The following is a 16,396-nucleotide window of genomic DNA, read 5'->3' as shown; positions in this document are numbered from 1 at the left end:
ACTGACATCACTACACAAGACATAATGTCATTGTGACAAATCCTAAACACAAACACGTTGTCTTCACAGACTGACATCACTACACAAGACATAATGTCATTGTGACAAATCCTAAACACAAACACGTTGTCTTCACAGACTGACATCACTACACAAGACACAATGTCATTGTGACAAATCCTAAACACAAACACGATGTCTTCACAGACTGACATCACTACACAAGACATAATGTCATTGTGACAAATCCTAAACACAAACACGTTGTCTTCACAGACTGACATGTCTACACAAGACACAATATAACAGTGACAAATCCTAAACAGTGATTTTTGATTCTCATACAAGATGTTAGGGGTCAGTTTTTCAATTTCAATGTGAGACACTATAGCAGAGACGGTGATTCCTGGAGGTGTCCCATCCAAGCACAGACTGGCCCTGCTCAGCTGATGCTAGATCGTGGTCCTGGTTGAAACAGAATGACTGTGGAGTGGAGTTGAGAATCCCCGGGGTAGCCCGCGAGCTGCGGTTGTGTTGGTGTCTTCTTCGTGGTGTATTTGTTGGTGGAGGGGTGCATTTCAGTGTTTCTTGGTGGTGTTCATTAAAACAAATCAAGATTTGAAAAACCTAGCTGTACTGTGCAACCTGTTTTATTGTTCCAGTTGTTACATGTTAAACGCCATTATTTCTGTATCTCAATGAACATACAGAAAATAATAATTCAACAAATGTGATTTTGGTAATTGCAAGTGATATTGATTAGTTTGATTATTTGATTTTAAAGAACTGTGATTATTATAAGAAGGATACAAGCTCTATATCGCTTAAACAGAGACTCCTTGAGATGCAGGTTTTGGCGTCCTTTAGTTCTTCCCCGGGCTTGTTTATCAAACAAACACCAACCTAGCAGGTTTTGAAGGTGTAGCTCAGCATCGTAGCACAGAGAGACCCGCTTCCTACAGGGATTAGACCCGCTCCTCTTCACAGAGAGACCCGCTTCCTACAGGGATTAGACCCGCTCCTCTTCACAGAGAGACCCGCTTCCTACAGGGATTAGACCTGCTCCTCTTCACATAGAGACCCGCTTCCTACAGGGATTAGACCTGCTCCTCTTCACATAGAGACCCGCTTCATACAGGGAATTGACCCGCTTCTCTTCTCACTCCATGAAATGTAAGGCCTGCTTTTCACCTCCATGTATCACCACTTACTATGCCATCAATGAAACTACATGTAAATACAGTACATCTTTAATGGTCGTTTATTTGAATGTATTGCTCACTGCTTGTATATACGTCAATGGAATGCTTCCGGGTCAACTCCCTGAGGTCCCATGAGGTGTCTAAATCTTAGGAAAAGTTTTTTGGAGATTTTTAAAAAAAAAAATTTTAAATACGCACAGGAAGAGTCATTGTCTAAGAAAAAAAAAAAAAAAAAACTTCTGAATTGTTTATCGTACAAGGACTCCCAGAAGCAGCTCATGTGAGTCGGTTGCATTCCTTCAATGGGAAGGTCCTCCCCACTCTTTACTGTGTGTGCCCCTTTCATATAGGAGTCTGTGAGAGCCACGCAGTGATGACAGTGCATATTAGATCAGAGCTACTGGAAATATTTTGTTAGCGCTGGCTATTTTAATGTAACCGGTAAAATCCACTGTATAACTTTTTTCTAGATGTTACAAAGAATAAAATTATGACAGAAAAAAAAGAAAATTTAGTGCCTGCGGGCCAACTGAAAAAAATAATAAATTATGACTTAAATAAGTTTGTGTTTATACAGGGTGATTCATAATTCGCACAGCATTGTGGGAGCATTGCAAAAACTGAAGGGTACGTGAAGACCTGACAGAGACTCTCTGATGCTCCGTTACGCCACCAGAGAGCTGATCAGTAATGTCAACATAAGTAGAATTGAAAAACTGATTTTTTCAGCAGCATTTAAGTTTCAAAGTGACTTGCATGTACTTCAAAGCAAACAAACTTCAAAGCAAACAAAGACCAGTTTAAAATAACTTTAAAAAGATAACACCCTACAAAAGGTGACAATTTCAATATGCCATATTGGCGTGCTAGTTCTTTACTAGCTAAAAATGCATGTTACATTTACAAACATTTTATCCTGATCTCAGTGCTGTAGAAAAAATCAGGTCTGGAAAAAAATGGCCTTTATAGTGAGGTAAAGCAAAGTTTGACTGTACTTTCACATTCACAAGCAACACTGGGTGTAACACCCTGCCCCCCTGGAGTGGCTCTGTCTGTCTGTCTGTCTGTCATGCTTCAGTACAGTTGTGTGTGTCTGTGCGCAGCCCCCCTCCTCCCTCCCCCCCTCCCCCCCCCATCAGCATGTTGGGTGCCTGCATGTTGCATGTGATAAAAGCAGTTAACAATGAACATTTAACAGTGATCATTATTTTTCACAGCTGGATGAGGAGAAGCACGATCACCTTGCGCCATGCACAGTCACACGCATTCACATTTATGCACTTAGAGGAGCACTGGCCACTCCAATACAATGATTAGTTCATGTGTATTAATAGCCAGTACAGTACAAGCATTGGGTCAGCCTGAAACAATGACCACAGAACACAGCTGCAAATTAAGTGGAGACTTAGGACAGAGGGAAGGAAACATAAGAACATAAGAAAGTTTACAAATGAGAGGAGGCCATTCGGCCCATCTTGCTTGTTTGGTTGTTAGTAGCTTATTGATCCCAGAATCTCATCAAGCAGCTTCTTGAAGGATCCCAGGGTGTCAGCTTCAACAACATTACTGGGGAGTTGGTTCCAGAATCCCACAATTCTCTGTAAAAAAAAGTGCCTCCAATTTTCTGTTCTGAATGCCCCTTTATCTAATCTTGTTTCTTCAACACTTCTTCACAGTAAGATGAGGGGATGGAATAGGTTACCTAGTCATGTTGTTGAAGGAGACACTTCTTTACAGAGTGATGAGGTGATGGAATGGGTTACCTAGTCATGATGACAATGCTGAATGTCCAATTCTGGTCACTGCAGTACCAAAGGGACATTGTGGCCCTGGACAGAGTTTAATGAAGAGTAACCAGACTAACCCTAAAGATTAAAGGAATGAGGAAGGAATTGAATCTATGTACTAGAGCAAAGAAGAATTAGGGGCTATTTGATTAATGTCTTTAAAATTGTAAAAGGAGTTAACAAAGTTAACCAATACTTTAAACACAGCACAGTAACCAGGACCTGAGGACACAGTTGGAAATGAAGTGCAGACCTGGGACAGAGTGAAGGAGACACTTCTTAACACAGAGAGTGGTGAGGGGATGTAGTCATGCTGCTGAATCACTGGGATCCTTTAAGACCCAATTTGAAAAGGTTTTGAGATGAATCAGCTACAAGGAACCGGACGAGGTCTGCTGGCTGAATGGCCTCCTCTTGTTTGTAAATGTTCTCATGTTCAGAAGTAGTCCTCCAGTTTCCTTTACTTGGTCACAAGAAAGATCTCAAGCAAACGTTTCATTTTGCTGGTGATGAGTAACGCCTCTCACACACACACTGCTCAGGTATTCAAGGCTGATATCACCCTGTTCAAAGCCTTGCTGACTTCATTTCTAACAATGGCTTCACTACATCTCCAGCCACTACACACTCCAGGGCAGAGGATATTACACTCCTATTCAAATAAAATAAAGCAAACGTACTTTAGTTGTATTGTAAAAAAAAAAATGCTGATTTTGTTGATGCAAGTTTTCACTATAGTATACATAAAACCAATCAGTAGTGAATGAACAGCACAGGTAGGTTACAAATTGTATAGGAATGTCTTTGACATGTCTGCATGTCCAAGAACCAGATCTTCAACAGAAGGGGACAGTGAAAAAAAATGGGAACTGCATTTTTAAACCTTGGAGAGAACTCTGTGTAGACCTTAACTTCAATGTGTAGAGATGTATATATATTTTACTTTCCATATAAAAATGTTTTAAAAATATATATCAATCTTACCAATTTTGCATTTCCAATATCTTTCTTAATTGTGCAGTTTTGAAAGAAACTTATGTTATAGCAAAAGCCAAATAAAGCAGCTTAAATTTAAAGATGGAAATACCAAAAGACTGTTATTGACTGATGTCAGAGTATGGGCCGGTTTGTAAGGAATAAGTTACGCAAGTAAGCAGGACCAAAACCTTGGATCACCATGTAAGTGAAAAGCCAATGTAGCGACCTTAAAACTGGGGATATATGACAAGTGATTTGTATAGAATTATTTTTGCTGCAGCATTTCCATTTAGCTGTGCAACATTTAGTGAGGCATCTGGGAAGCTAGCAAACATGGAACTACAGTAATCAACCCTAAAGGTTATAAAAGCATGCACTCAGTGTCAGATGGGAGTTCTGTCTAGCATGCACTCAGTGTCAGATGGGAGTTCAGTCTAGCATGCAGTCAGTGTCAGCAGGGAGTTCAGTCTAGCATGCACTCAGTGTCAGATGGGAGTTCAGTCTAGCATGCACTCAGTGTCAGATGGGAGTTCAGTCTAGCATGCACTCAGTCAGCAGGGAGTTCAGTCTAGCATGCAGTCAGTGTCAGATGGGAGTTCAGTCTAGCATGCAGTCAGTGTCAGCAGGGAGTTCAGTCTAGCATGCACTCAGTGTCAGCAGGGAGTTCAGTCTAGCATGCACTCAGTCAGCAGGGAGTTCAGTCTAGCATGCACTCAGTCAGCAGGGAGTTCAGTCTAGCATGCAGTCAGTGTCAGATGGGAGTTCAGTCTAGCATGCACTCAGTTTCAGCAGGGAGTTCAGTCTAGCATGCACTCAGTCAGCAGGGAGTTCAGTCTAGCATGCACTCAGTGTCAGATGGGAGTTCAGTCTAGCATGCACTCAGTTTCAGCAGGGACTTCAGTCTAGCATGCACTCAGTCAGCAGGGAGTTCAGTCTAGCATGCACTCAGTGTCAGCAGGGAGTTCAGTCTAGCATGCACTCAGTGTCAGATGGGAGTTCAGTCTAGCATGCACTCAGTGTCAGATGGGAGTTCAGTCTAGCATGCACTCAGTGTCAGCAGGGAGTTCAGTCTAGCATGCAGTCAGTGTCAGCAGGGAGTTCAGTCTAGCATGCAGTCAGTGTCAGCAGGGAGTTCAGTCTAGCATGCACTCAGTGTCAGCAGGGAGTTCAGTCTAGCATGCACTCAGTGTCAGCAGGGAGTTCAGTCTAGCATGCACTCAGTCAGCAGGGAGTTCAGTCTAGCATGCACTCAGTGTCAGCAGGGAGTTCAGTCTAGCATGCACTCAGTCAGCAGGGAGTTCAGTCTAGCATGCAGTCAGTGTCAGCAGGGAGTTCAGTCTAGCATGCACTCAGTGTCAGCAGGGAGTTCAGTCTAGCATGCAGTCAGTGTCAGCTGGGAGTTCAGTCTAGCATGCAGTCAGTGTCAGCAGGGAGTTCAGTCTAGCATGCAGTCAGTCAGCAGGGAGTTCAGTCTAGCATGCACTCTTAGAAATCTTAGTAATTGAACACATTCCACAAAAGTCAAAGTAGGATCAAAAGTAACCACCAGATTGCTGGCAGGTGAGGCTTTGGAAATAAATAAATACAATCAATAACTAATGTATGGACTACACCCCGATTGATAAAGTCTAAATGGTCTCTTAATGGTCACATTAAGAGGAGTGGGTGCCTGCTAATTACCACAAATGAGACATCAAGCTTGCAGAAGTGTGAGTGCCTAGTTAAGTAGGCATGAATGGAAAAGATAGGAAAAGAGATAAATAGTCAGAAGTAATAATAACTCACATAAAGACATGAACATTAGAAAATACAGTGCTACTCTGTGTTCTGATTTTGCTGCTCCCTTGGCAGGTTTCTCGGTGGACTCTGCCCATGGCATTACAAGCCCCCAGGAGCTCAGCTTCGTGGCTGGTGCCCCCCGTGCAAACCACAGGGGGGCAGTAGTGCTGCTGAAGAAAGACAATGTGTACCGCCTGGTGCCTGAACACATCCTGTGGGGGAGTGAAGTGGCCTCTTCATTCGGCTACTCTGTAGCTGTTGCCGACCTAAACAATGATGGGTAAGTACTCGGCACGATGGAGGTCCTGCAAGCACAGCACAGAAACCAGGACCAGGGGAATGTGAGCCCTTACAGGACACAGTTAGAAATGAAGTGGAGAAAGACTGAGGACAGAGGGTAGGAGACACTTCTTCACATAGAGAGTGGTGACCTAGCCGTGTTGTTAATGCCAAATTATTCATCCATAGCTATTAAAAGACAAGAAACATGAATTTATTAAGTTTCTTTGAAAATTTCTAATTTCACCACTATTAAGTTTTTAAACATTCAAAAGGACTTCTAGTCTAAATGTTTGTCATTGAATTCATTAAGTTTATTTTAGTATTTCTAGATGCTTAATCATTGGGATCCTTGATCAAAGTTTTGAGATCAATCAGCAACTAAGAACTGGACAACATTTATGGGCCAAATGGCTTCCTTTGTTTGTCCATGAAATATTTGAAATATAAATCTAATCAAATAGCACATATTTTGTGATGAGCTTAGAATTAGATAAAGTAAATACACCAGTATGACCTTGAGGTACCTTTGTTGTGTCCCCAAAAGCGAGAAATTTACAAATGAGAGGAGGCCATTTGGCCCATCTGAGTTCGTCCGGATCCTAGTACTTGATTGATCTCAAAATTGTGTCGAGTCTCAAAGGATCCCAGTGATTCTGCCTCAACAACATGACTAGGTAGTCCATCCCCTCACCACTCTCCGTGTAAAGAAGTGTCTCCTTCCCTCTGTACCAAGTCTTTCTCTACTTAATTTCCAACTGTGTCCTCCAAAGTATTGGATAGGGTTAACTTTGTCAACTCCTTTTAAGATTAGAAAGACCTCAATCATGTCCCCACTAATTCTTCTTTGTTTTTGTTAAATAGATTCGGTTCTTTCAGCCTGTCAGCTTGAAATATATAGCAGGATGTACCTCGTTTTTTATCACTCAATGTTTTTTTCATTTTTCCATTTTGATATGCAGATTTTGCCAGTTGGTTTTGTTCTGTGACAGTGAAAACTGATTAACTACAGGAGCTTTTAGTAGTTTAGTTATTTTCTTACTAAAAGATAACAAAGCTGTGAATTGTAAACTGATGTATTAAATGTGTATCATGTTTGGAGTAGTGGTTAGGGCTCTGGACTCTTAACCAGAAGGTAGTGGGTTCAATTCCAGGTGGGGACACTGCTGCTGTACCCTTGAGCAAGGTACTTTACCTAGATTGCTCCAGTAAAAACCCAACTGTATAAATGGGTAATTGTATGTAAAAAATAATGTGATATCTTGTAACAATTGTAAGTCACCCTGGATAAGGGCGTCTGCTAAGAAATAAATAATAATAATAACCCTTTTTCCCCACTTTATCTCTTCTCTCTCCCCCACACTATTTCTCCCCTCTCCGTCCTATTCCCCATCTCTCAGTTGGACTGACCTGGTTGTGGGAGCACCAAATGTCTTTGATCGGAAGGCAGAGATCGGAGGAGCTGTGTATGTCTATATAAACCCCTCTGGCCTCTGGAAGCATGCCAGTCCCGTGAGACTCAATGGCACCTATGACTCTATGTTTGGACTAACTGTAGCAAGTGTGGGAGACCTCAACCAAGATGGCTTTGCAGGTTAGTATGTGTATGTCTGTATATCCTTTCATCCAAGTGGAAAGGATCTCAATCAGGATGTAGTTGTTACTGCCTTTAGTTGAATAGTAAGGCTCTCGTCTTTGAACAGTGAGGTTAGTGGTCCAGCCCTTGCCTCTCCATTCAATTAAATGGGCTAAGATGCCAAGCCATACAATGGGAAAGAATCGTGACCCCTGTGGTTGAAACAGGTAATGTAATGTCTGTGCTCTTTGCATTATAGCTAGGGCTTCTAGTGTTCAGGTTTTATTTTTGATCACGTGATGTCCCTTTAAACATATTTTGAGCCGATTCACTTTCTTAATCAAACGCTAATTACCAAAGGAAGTTGTTTCTTTTTACCCTCACATCTTGATTGAGTTCACAAACGACGTGCATTGATCTCCCCTGATTCTATCTGAACCTGCATTTCATTCTGGCTCTGACCGCCGAATTCAGTTTATTCATTTCCACTGTGTTAGTTTCTAGTAGTGCGTCGCTTATTTAAACAATCTGGTATTCAGTTAAGGCTTAACAACTATTGATTAGTTTAAAGGGAGGGAGAGAGATGGAAAATAAGAACTGGAAACTAGAAGCCCTAATTATAGCTATGCCATATAAGGTGGCTTGTGAGCCACGTGGTTCTCTAAAGTCACTCCAGATCCAGGGAGGCGGCGAGTTGTTGAAGCTCCCTGAGCCTCGATGGACACGCACTGGATACTAGCCACATTTGGTTTTGCTTCCAGGGTTTGGCCGCATTCATTGCTTAAATTTGGCATTTGAAAGAGGCAATTGGCTGAACAGCTTGAACGGACATTGATCCTCTGTCCTCCTTATCATAGTGAGTTGCAGCTTTGAACCTGGACATTTCTTAAATTGGGCAGAAGAACAAGTTGATAAATAAATGAAGTAAAAGAAATAAGCGGATGTGTACCAGACAATGCTGCTTGATGCACTGCAGTTACAGAGTCTGTCCCGCCACTGAGATGAGGTTAAAAGCCCTATAGCTGTGAATGCAGACGAGCCTGGCTCTTTTGCATAGTGGTAAAGACACTTGCTTGCGGTGTGTGAGGTCATCGGTTCACAGCCAGCCTTAGCTCTGTTACTTATACATAATATATATTGTCACGTTTATGAACAGGACTGATACAGATATATTGAATTCCTCTCTCGTTCTAGATATTGCCGTGGGAGCCCCATTCGATGGTGATGGCAAGGTCTACATCTACCACGGCAGTGCTTATGGGATCAACACCAAACCTGCACAGGTCTGTCAGGGAATTAAGAACTAATCATTATTATTATTTGTTTATTTAGCAGACGCCTTTATCCAAGGCGACTTACAGAGACTAGGGTGTGTGAACTATGCATCAGCTGCAGAGTCACTTACAATTACATCTCACCCGAAAGACTGAGCACAAGGAGGTGAAGTGACTTGCTCAGGGTCACACAATGAGTCAGTGGCTGAGGTGGGATTTGAACCGGGGACCTCCTGGTTACAAGCCCTTTTCTTAATCATAGGGGTTACTGCATCTTAAAGCCTGTCCTGCAAAAGTAACTGAAAAGAAATCCAAAATCTGAACCTCTGAAAACACATTAAAAAAATGTCTTTATAGGAGGCCCCAAGTAGCTTACCTGGTTATGTGCAGGGTAAGTCATACTGTCAGGTTAATACAAGCACGTCTCGTCAAAGCATCAGTGTCCGGCGTATTTTGACGCTGTCAAGTTCCTTTCAAACCAAAGGTCGTCAATCAATCTGAAGCACTGTCACTGAATGCAACATTTCCTTAACAAAGTACATCATTATATTTTTGTATCTTTCAGCACTAACTGTAACAGAAATGTTGTCTCATGATTAGGGCCCTGCGTTTTCCACAACTTGTTTTTTTAACTTGCAATCCAGTCCTAAGCCTCCAGATGTCCATGTAGCCACTCCAGCTAAAGTGATCAAAAGAATAATTAAGTAATCAACCCATCAAATTCTGGCTAATTAGAAAATACCCCCTAATTACAAGGGACAATTATTGCCATTCTAAAAATGTCTTTAAGCGTTTAAACTAAAAAGCTTACCTCAAGACTTGTTGTTTTAGAACAAATATTTGCACCAACAAACTCAAAAAGCATTTCTTTGAGAGATTGCACGGAGCAGTCTCCACCTGGTGTGCTGCACACTGATGGATGGAACTTATTTTGAAAGCCGTAGTGTTAGAATTCATCAAACGTATAATAAAGTTGCAGAATTAATAAATACATACCGAGCACTGGCATAAGAGTTGCACAGCACAGATGGCAGAATGAACAAACAGTGTGTTGTTAAAGATTTCCATAAGTTTTTGAAAAATTGACGAGTACAACCCTGATCAATGCAGAATAAAACCATGTTTTATTTAACCAGCTCTCAAGTTTCTGAAGGCAGTGAGGATTTAAGACCCACAACATGTCTGTAGTTTGGATAAAGAACCCCTCCCGTTAGATTGTATTCCAGGGTTTGATGCTGACTGTAAATCAGAAATGGAGGGATATCAACTATATGCAAAAGAAAACGGTACTAGAATTTCTTTGACCGAATTTTAGAGAAATGCAAAGAACTATTTCCCAGTTTAGCAAGAAAGGAAGTTGTTATCAATTCTGTGGATGCTGAAAGAAGTGTTTCTTCATATGGACACATTTTCACAGAGCAACGTCAGTCCATGAAAGCAGACTGGCTTAACCAGCTTAAGAAATTCACTTTTGGAATTTTCAGAAAACTGTGTTTACATGATTTTTTAAATCGAAATTACTTTTTGGAAAACTATATATTCCCAAAAATTTCAAAATTCTTATGTTCATTTAAACACACAAATTGACACGTCTAAATCCAATGTTATCTGTGGGAGAGAATTTAACATTTAGACGAGCATACGAAATTGAGATGCTTGAACCCCTACTGAAATACTGACTCATTTATGACAGTCAGGGTTATATAAATACATTTATGCCAAAAGATACATAGGAAAACATTCTATTTTAGACAGCGTCTGATTCAGCTCCCCGATGGGTGTGAAAGCCTCATGAGATGTATAGTATTCTAAAGAAACACAGCTGCGCTGGACACGGTGCTTTGACTCGACGTGCTTGGTGTGAAAGGACCTTGACTGTCACTGTGGTTATTTAGTTGGTAAAGATGGCTGTGCTGACAAAGTACAAAGTACATTATAATAACACAAATAATGTCAGAGCATTAATACTTGTGCTGTTTGTGCACCTGCATAGGTTCTGGACGGGGAAGGGGTGGGGGTGAAGCTCTTCGGGTACTCTCTCTCAGGGGGGATGGATATCGACGGGAACTCCTACCCTGATCTGGTGGTGGGGTCACTGTCTGACTCTGTCGTACTTTACAGGTGAGGCACATGCACCCTGAGAGCAACAAATACTATCTTACTCTGTGCTTTTACACTCATTTCATTGCATTTGGTAAATGTTTTGGTCACAAAATGCCATCATTTCTCCAAAAGGATAAAGAGGGTCTAGATCAAAGAACATTCTCAAGTTGCTTGCCATGGTCATTTCACCTCTGCAGCTGGACCAAGCTTCTTACTGGTTGTAAAGCATGTCAGTCATTAGGGGAAGCAGCTGGTTGGTTATTATTATTATTATTATTATTATTATTATTATTATTATTAATTTCTTAGCAGACACCCTTATCCAGGGCGACTTACAATTGTTACAAGATATCACATTATACATTATTTCACATTTTTTTTTACATACAATTACCCATTTATACAGTTGGGTTTTTACTGAAGCAATCTAGGTAAAGTACCTTGCTCAGGGGTACAACAGCAGTGTCCCCCACTGGGGATTGAACCCACAACCCTCCGGTCAAGAGTCCAGAGCCCTAACCACTACTCCACACTGCTGCCCCAGTGGTTACTGACAGGAATACATGCTATAAAGGAATGGGGATAATTTCACCCTCCATAAAAGATAACCACAAAAGAACAATCAAGGCCTGCAAACAGAGATGTCTTTAACCTTGTGTAATACCAGATATCATGTTTTAAAATAAAAATACATGTTTGCTAAAACATTCAAAGAGGCTGCAAATAATTCAGATAGAGAGGCTGCAAACCACTCAGATAGAGAGGCTGCAAACCATTCAGATAGAGAGGCTGCAAACCATTCAGATGGAGAGGCTGCAAACCATTCAGATAGAGAGGATTCAAACCATTCAGAGAGGCTGCAAACCATTCAGATAGAGAGGCTGCAAACCATTCAGATAGAGAGGCTGCAAACCATTCAGATAGAGGGGCTGCAAACCATTCAGATAGAGAGGCTGCAAACCATTCAGATGGAGAGGCTGCAAACCATTCAGATAGAGAGGATTCAAACCATTCAGAGAGGCTGCAAACCATTCAGATAGAGAGGCTGCAAACCATTCAGATAGAGAGGCTGCAGACCATTCAGATGGAGAGGCTGCAAACCATTCAGAGAGGCTGCAAACCATTCAGATAGAGAGGCTGCAAACCATTCAGAGAGGCTGCAAACCATTCAGATAGAGAGGCTGCAAACCATTCAGATAGAGAGGCTGCAAACCATTCAGATAGAGAGGCTGCAAACCATTCAGATAGAGAGGCTGCAAACCATTCAGATAAAGAGGATTCAAACCATTCAGAGAGGCTGCAAACCATTCAGATAGAGAGGCTGCAAACCATTCAGATAGAGAGGCTGCAAACCATTCAGATGGAGAGGCTGCAAACCATTCAGATAGAGAGGCTGCAAACCATTCAGATAGAGAGGATTCAAACCATTCAGAGAGGCTGCAAACCATTCAGATAGAGAGGCTGCAAACCATTCAGATAGAGAGGCTGCAAACCATTCAGATAGAGAGGCTGCAAACCATTCAGATAGAGAGGCTGCAAACCATTCAGATGGAGAGGCTGCAAACCATTCAGATAGAGAGGCTGCAAACCATTCAGATAGAGAGGCTGCAAACCATTCAGATAGAGAGGCTGCAAACCATTCAGATAGAGAGGCTGCAAACCATTCAGAGAGGCTGCAAACCATTCAGATAGAGAGGCTGCAGACCATTCAGATGGAGAGGCTGCAAACCATTCAGAGAGGCTGCAAACCATTCAGATGGAGAGGCTGCAAACCATTCAGAGAGGCTGCAAACCATTCAGATAGAGAGGCTGCAAACCATTCAGATAGAGAGGCTGCAAACCATTCAGATAGAGAGGCTGCAAACCATTCAGATAGAGAGGCTGCAAACCATTCAGATAAAGAGGATTCAAACCATTCAGAGAGGCTGCAAACCATTCAGATAGAGAGGCTGCAAACCATTCAGATAGAGAGGCTGCAAACCATTCAGATGGAGAGGCTGCAAACCATTCAGATAGAGAGGCTGCAAACCATTCAGATAGAGAGGGTTCAAACCATCCAGAGAGGCTGCAAACCATTCAGATAGAGAGGCTGCAAACCATTCAGATAGAGAGGCTGCAAACCATTCAGATAGAGAGGCTGCAAACCATTCAGATAGAGAGGCTGCAAACCATTCAGATGGAGAGGCTGCAAACCATTCAGATAGAGAGGCTGCAAACCATTCAGAGAGGCTGCAAACCATTCAGATAGAGAGGCTGCAAACCATTCAGATAGAGAGGCTGCAAACCATTCAGATAGAGAGGCTGCAAACCATTCAGATAGAGAGGATTCAAACCATTCAGAGAGGCTGCAAACCATTCAGATAGAGAGACTGCAAACCATTCAGATGGAGAGGCTGCAAACCATTCAGAGAGGCTGCAAACCATTCAGATAGAGAGGCTGCAAACCATTCAGATAGAGAGGCTGCAAACCATTCAGAGAGGCTGCAAACCATTCAGATAGAGAGGCTGCAAACCATTCAGATAGAGAGGCTGCAAACCATTCAGAGAGGCTGCAAACCATTCAGATAGAGAGGCTGCAAACCATTCAGAGAGGCTGCAAACCATTCAGAGAGGCTGCAAACCATTCAGATAGAGAGGCTGCAAACCATTCAGATAGAGAGGCTGCAAACCATTCAGAGAGGCTGCAAACCATTCAGATAGAGAGGCTGCAAACCATTCAGATAGAGAGGCTGCAAACCATTCAGAGAGGCTGCAAACCATTCAGATAGAGAGGCTGCAAACCATTCAGATAGAGAGGCTGCAAACCATTCAGAGAGGCTGCAAACCATTCAGATAGAGAGGCTGCAAACCATTCAGATAGAGAGGCTGCAAACCATTCAGAGAGGCTGCAAACCATTCAGATAGAGAGGCTGCAAACCATTCAGATAGATAGGCTGCAAACCATTCAGAGAGGCTGCAAACCATTCAGATAGAGAGGCTGCAAACCATTCAGATAGAGAGGATTCAAACCATTCAGATAGAGAGGCTGCAAACCATTCAGATAGAGAGGCTGCAAACCATTCAGAGAGGCTGCAAACCATTCAGATAGAGAGGCTGCAAACCATTCAGAGAGGCTGCAAACCATTCAGATAGAGAGGCTGCAAACCATTCAGATAGAGAGGCTGCAAACCATTCAGAGAGGCTGCAAACCATTCAGATAGAGGCTGAAAACCATGCAGATAGAGAGGCTGCAAACCATTCAGATAGAGAGGCTGCAAACCATTCAGATAGAGAGGCTGAAAACCATGCAGATAGGGTTGCACTTTCTTGGCATTTCACCTGAAGGGCATCCTTTCAACAGCTTCCTAGATCTATGTTAACCCTCTCTCTCCTGTGTCTAGGGCTCGTCCTGTCATTCATGTCTTGAGAGAAATCTCAGTGCAGCCCCAAAACATTGATCTGGAGCAGAAGAACTGTCGCGGCCGGGATGGCGTCTGGTAGGTTAGCCCTCAGAGGAGGGAGTTGTAGTTTAAACTCCATTAAACACTACATTGGATACATGTTTGCTGCAGATCATTAGGATATGTACAGTATAAACAATTGACCTGTTTTAAAATTTGATGTAGAATACATTAAAGTACACATAGCTAACAAAGTAATTCCAGTAAATCATGTCTCATATGTATCACCATCACTTGGTAGAGCTTACATTTTTATATGAAGGAACGCAGCTGACACACGCAAGTTTGAGTCCTTGTAGGTAAAATAATTCAGAAGGTTTTTTTAGATAATGATTCTTCCTGGGTCATTTTTTTTCTACAGAAATTAATAAATAAATAAATAAATATTGTAATTGTTCAAACTCCCAGAAGGTAGACACATTGACTCACATTTGAGTACCAGTCACTGCTTTTCCTGTGACTGACGTGTTTCCAGTGGTGACCTTATTAGACTTTACTGGAAGTACAGCATTGAAGTATCTGCAAGTGTTCGATAAATATTCTAACAGATTCAAATAAATTACCACTAAAACTTCAAATTCTCCAGAATGTGTGCATTTTTCATATAGGAAAATCTGAGACCAACAAGATTTCCTGGAAATATCATGTAACACCATGTACTTGCAGTTCTTCTAGGAAGAATGACACCCAAATACCTGACTAGTTACTTCACAGAGATCAGCGTCAAAGACAATCTAAAGTGTAAAATTCTTTCAAAAGATAAAAAAAACAAGTTAAAAATGAGAAATAAACAACCTAACTGTATATCGAAGTCTTCCAAAACACAGAAAACATTGGTGTTGTATTACAACCTTGATTCCCTAAAAATCTAAACATCCTTCCTTAAACGTGGGTATCAACCATAACAGCCCTGAATCATTATACACAAGTCTCTCGCTTGGAAGTGAGCCCCTGCACTGACGTGGGTAGCCCCCGTACCTACAAGGCGCTCCCCTCTTTCTAATCGCCCCATGAACTCAGCGACAATTAATGTAAGAAATGATGTTTATATTTTTAGGGAACCAAGGTTGTAATACAACCCCACCGTTCCCTGACAAATAAAACATCTTTCCTTACACGTGAGTAAGCTATACCCAAGAGGGAGCACGTTCATACGTTTGTATGGGCATCCTCAGAGGGATTGTATGGATTGTATGGGCATCCTCAGAGGGATTGTATGGATTGTATGGGCATCCTCAGAGGGATTGTATGGATTGTATGGGCATCCTCAGAGGGATTGTATGGATTGTATGGGCATCCTCAGAGGGATTGTATGGATTGTATGGGCATCCTCAGAGGGATTGTATGGATTGTATGGGCATCCTCAGAGGGATTGTATGGATTGTATGGGCATCCTCAGAGGGATTGTATGGATTGTATGGGCATCCTCAGAGGGATTGTATGGGCATCCTCAGAGGGATTGTATGGGCATCCTCAGAGGGATTGTGCAGCAGCCTGTAGAATCCTGTTCCCATGGCTGGGTCATGTCGGGTCTGCAGCATTCAGATTGTAGAACCTTGTGAAGGTGTGCGGTGCCCCCCATATAGCTGCAATACAGATGTCAGTGATAGATGCTCCATGGAACAGACCCCATGAGGAGCAAGGCTTCTGGTCGAGTAGCAGGTAACACCAGTAGGAGGATCCTGGTTACTGAGTTCATAGGCAGTCTTGACAGTCTCAGTAATCCACTGGGAATGTTGTATTTTGGAAAGGGCCATGGCTTTGGATTTGGGCCCATAGCAAACAAAAATCTGATAAGTTTTGCGCCAGATGGCGGAGCGTTCAATATAACATGCTAATGCTCTAACCAGGCAGTGTGTAACTGCCTATCCATCTCTGTGGCAAAAGGGGGGTATGGAAAGCTTCCATCTCAATAGGCTGGTTAACATGGAATGAAGAAATTTGTTTAGGGAGAAAAGCTTGGTTTGTTCTAAGAGTA

General features: G+C 42.2%; 1 protein-coding gene across 5 annotated transcripts in view; it reads left to right on the top strand.

The window, feature by feature from the left end:
• LOC117401129 (integrin alpha-7) overlaps positions 1–16,396 on the top strand; it is a 138,416-nt gene that overhangs the window by 51,456 nt on the left and 70,564 nt on the right. For all 5 annotated transcript variants that reach the window (XM_059013486.1, XM_059013490.1, XM_059013487.1 and 2 more), the window contains 5 exons: positions 5,819–6,026; positions 7,426–7,619; positions 8,796–8,884; positions 10,869–10,996; positions 14,359–14,454. In XM_059013486.1, coding sequence (XP_058869469.1) covers positions 5,819–6,026; positions 7,426–7,619; positions 8,796–8,884; positions 10,869–10,996; positions 14,359–14,454 — 715 coding nt within the window. The remainder of the gene's footprint in view (positions 1–5,818; positions 6,027–7,425; positions 7,620–8,795; positions 8,885–10,868; positions 10,997–14,358; positions 14,455–16,396) is intronic.

The sequence above is a fragment of the Acipenser ruthenus genome, chromosome 45, assembly GCF_902713425.1.
Source record: "Acipenser ruthenus chromosome 45, fAciRut3.2 maternal haplotype, whole genome shotgun sequence".
In the NCBI taxonomy this organism is placed as follows: domain Eukaryota; kingdom Metazoa; phylum Chordata; class Actinopteri; order Acipenseriformes; family Acipenseridae; genus Acipenser; species Acipenser ruthenus.
The sequence above is the reverse complement of the archived record's forward strand: the minus strand, read 5'-3'. Positions and strand labels throughout refer to the sequence as shown.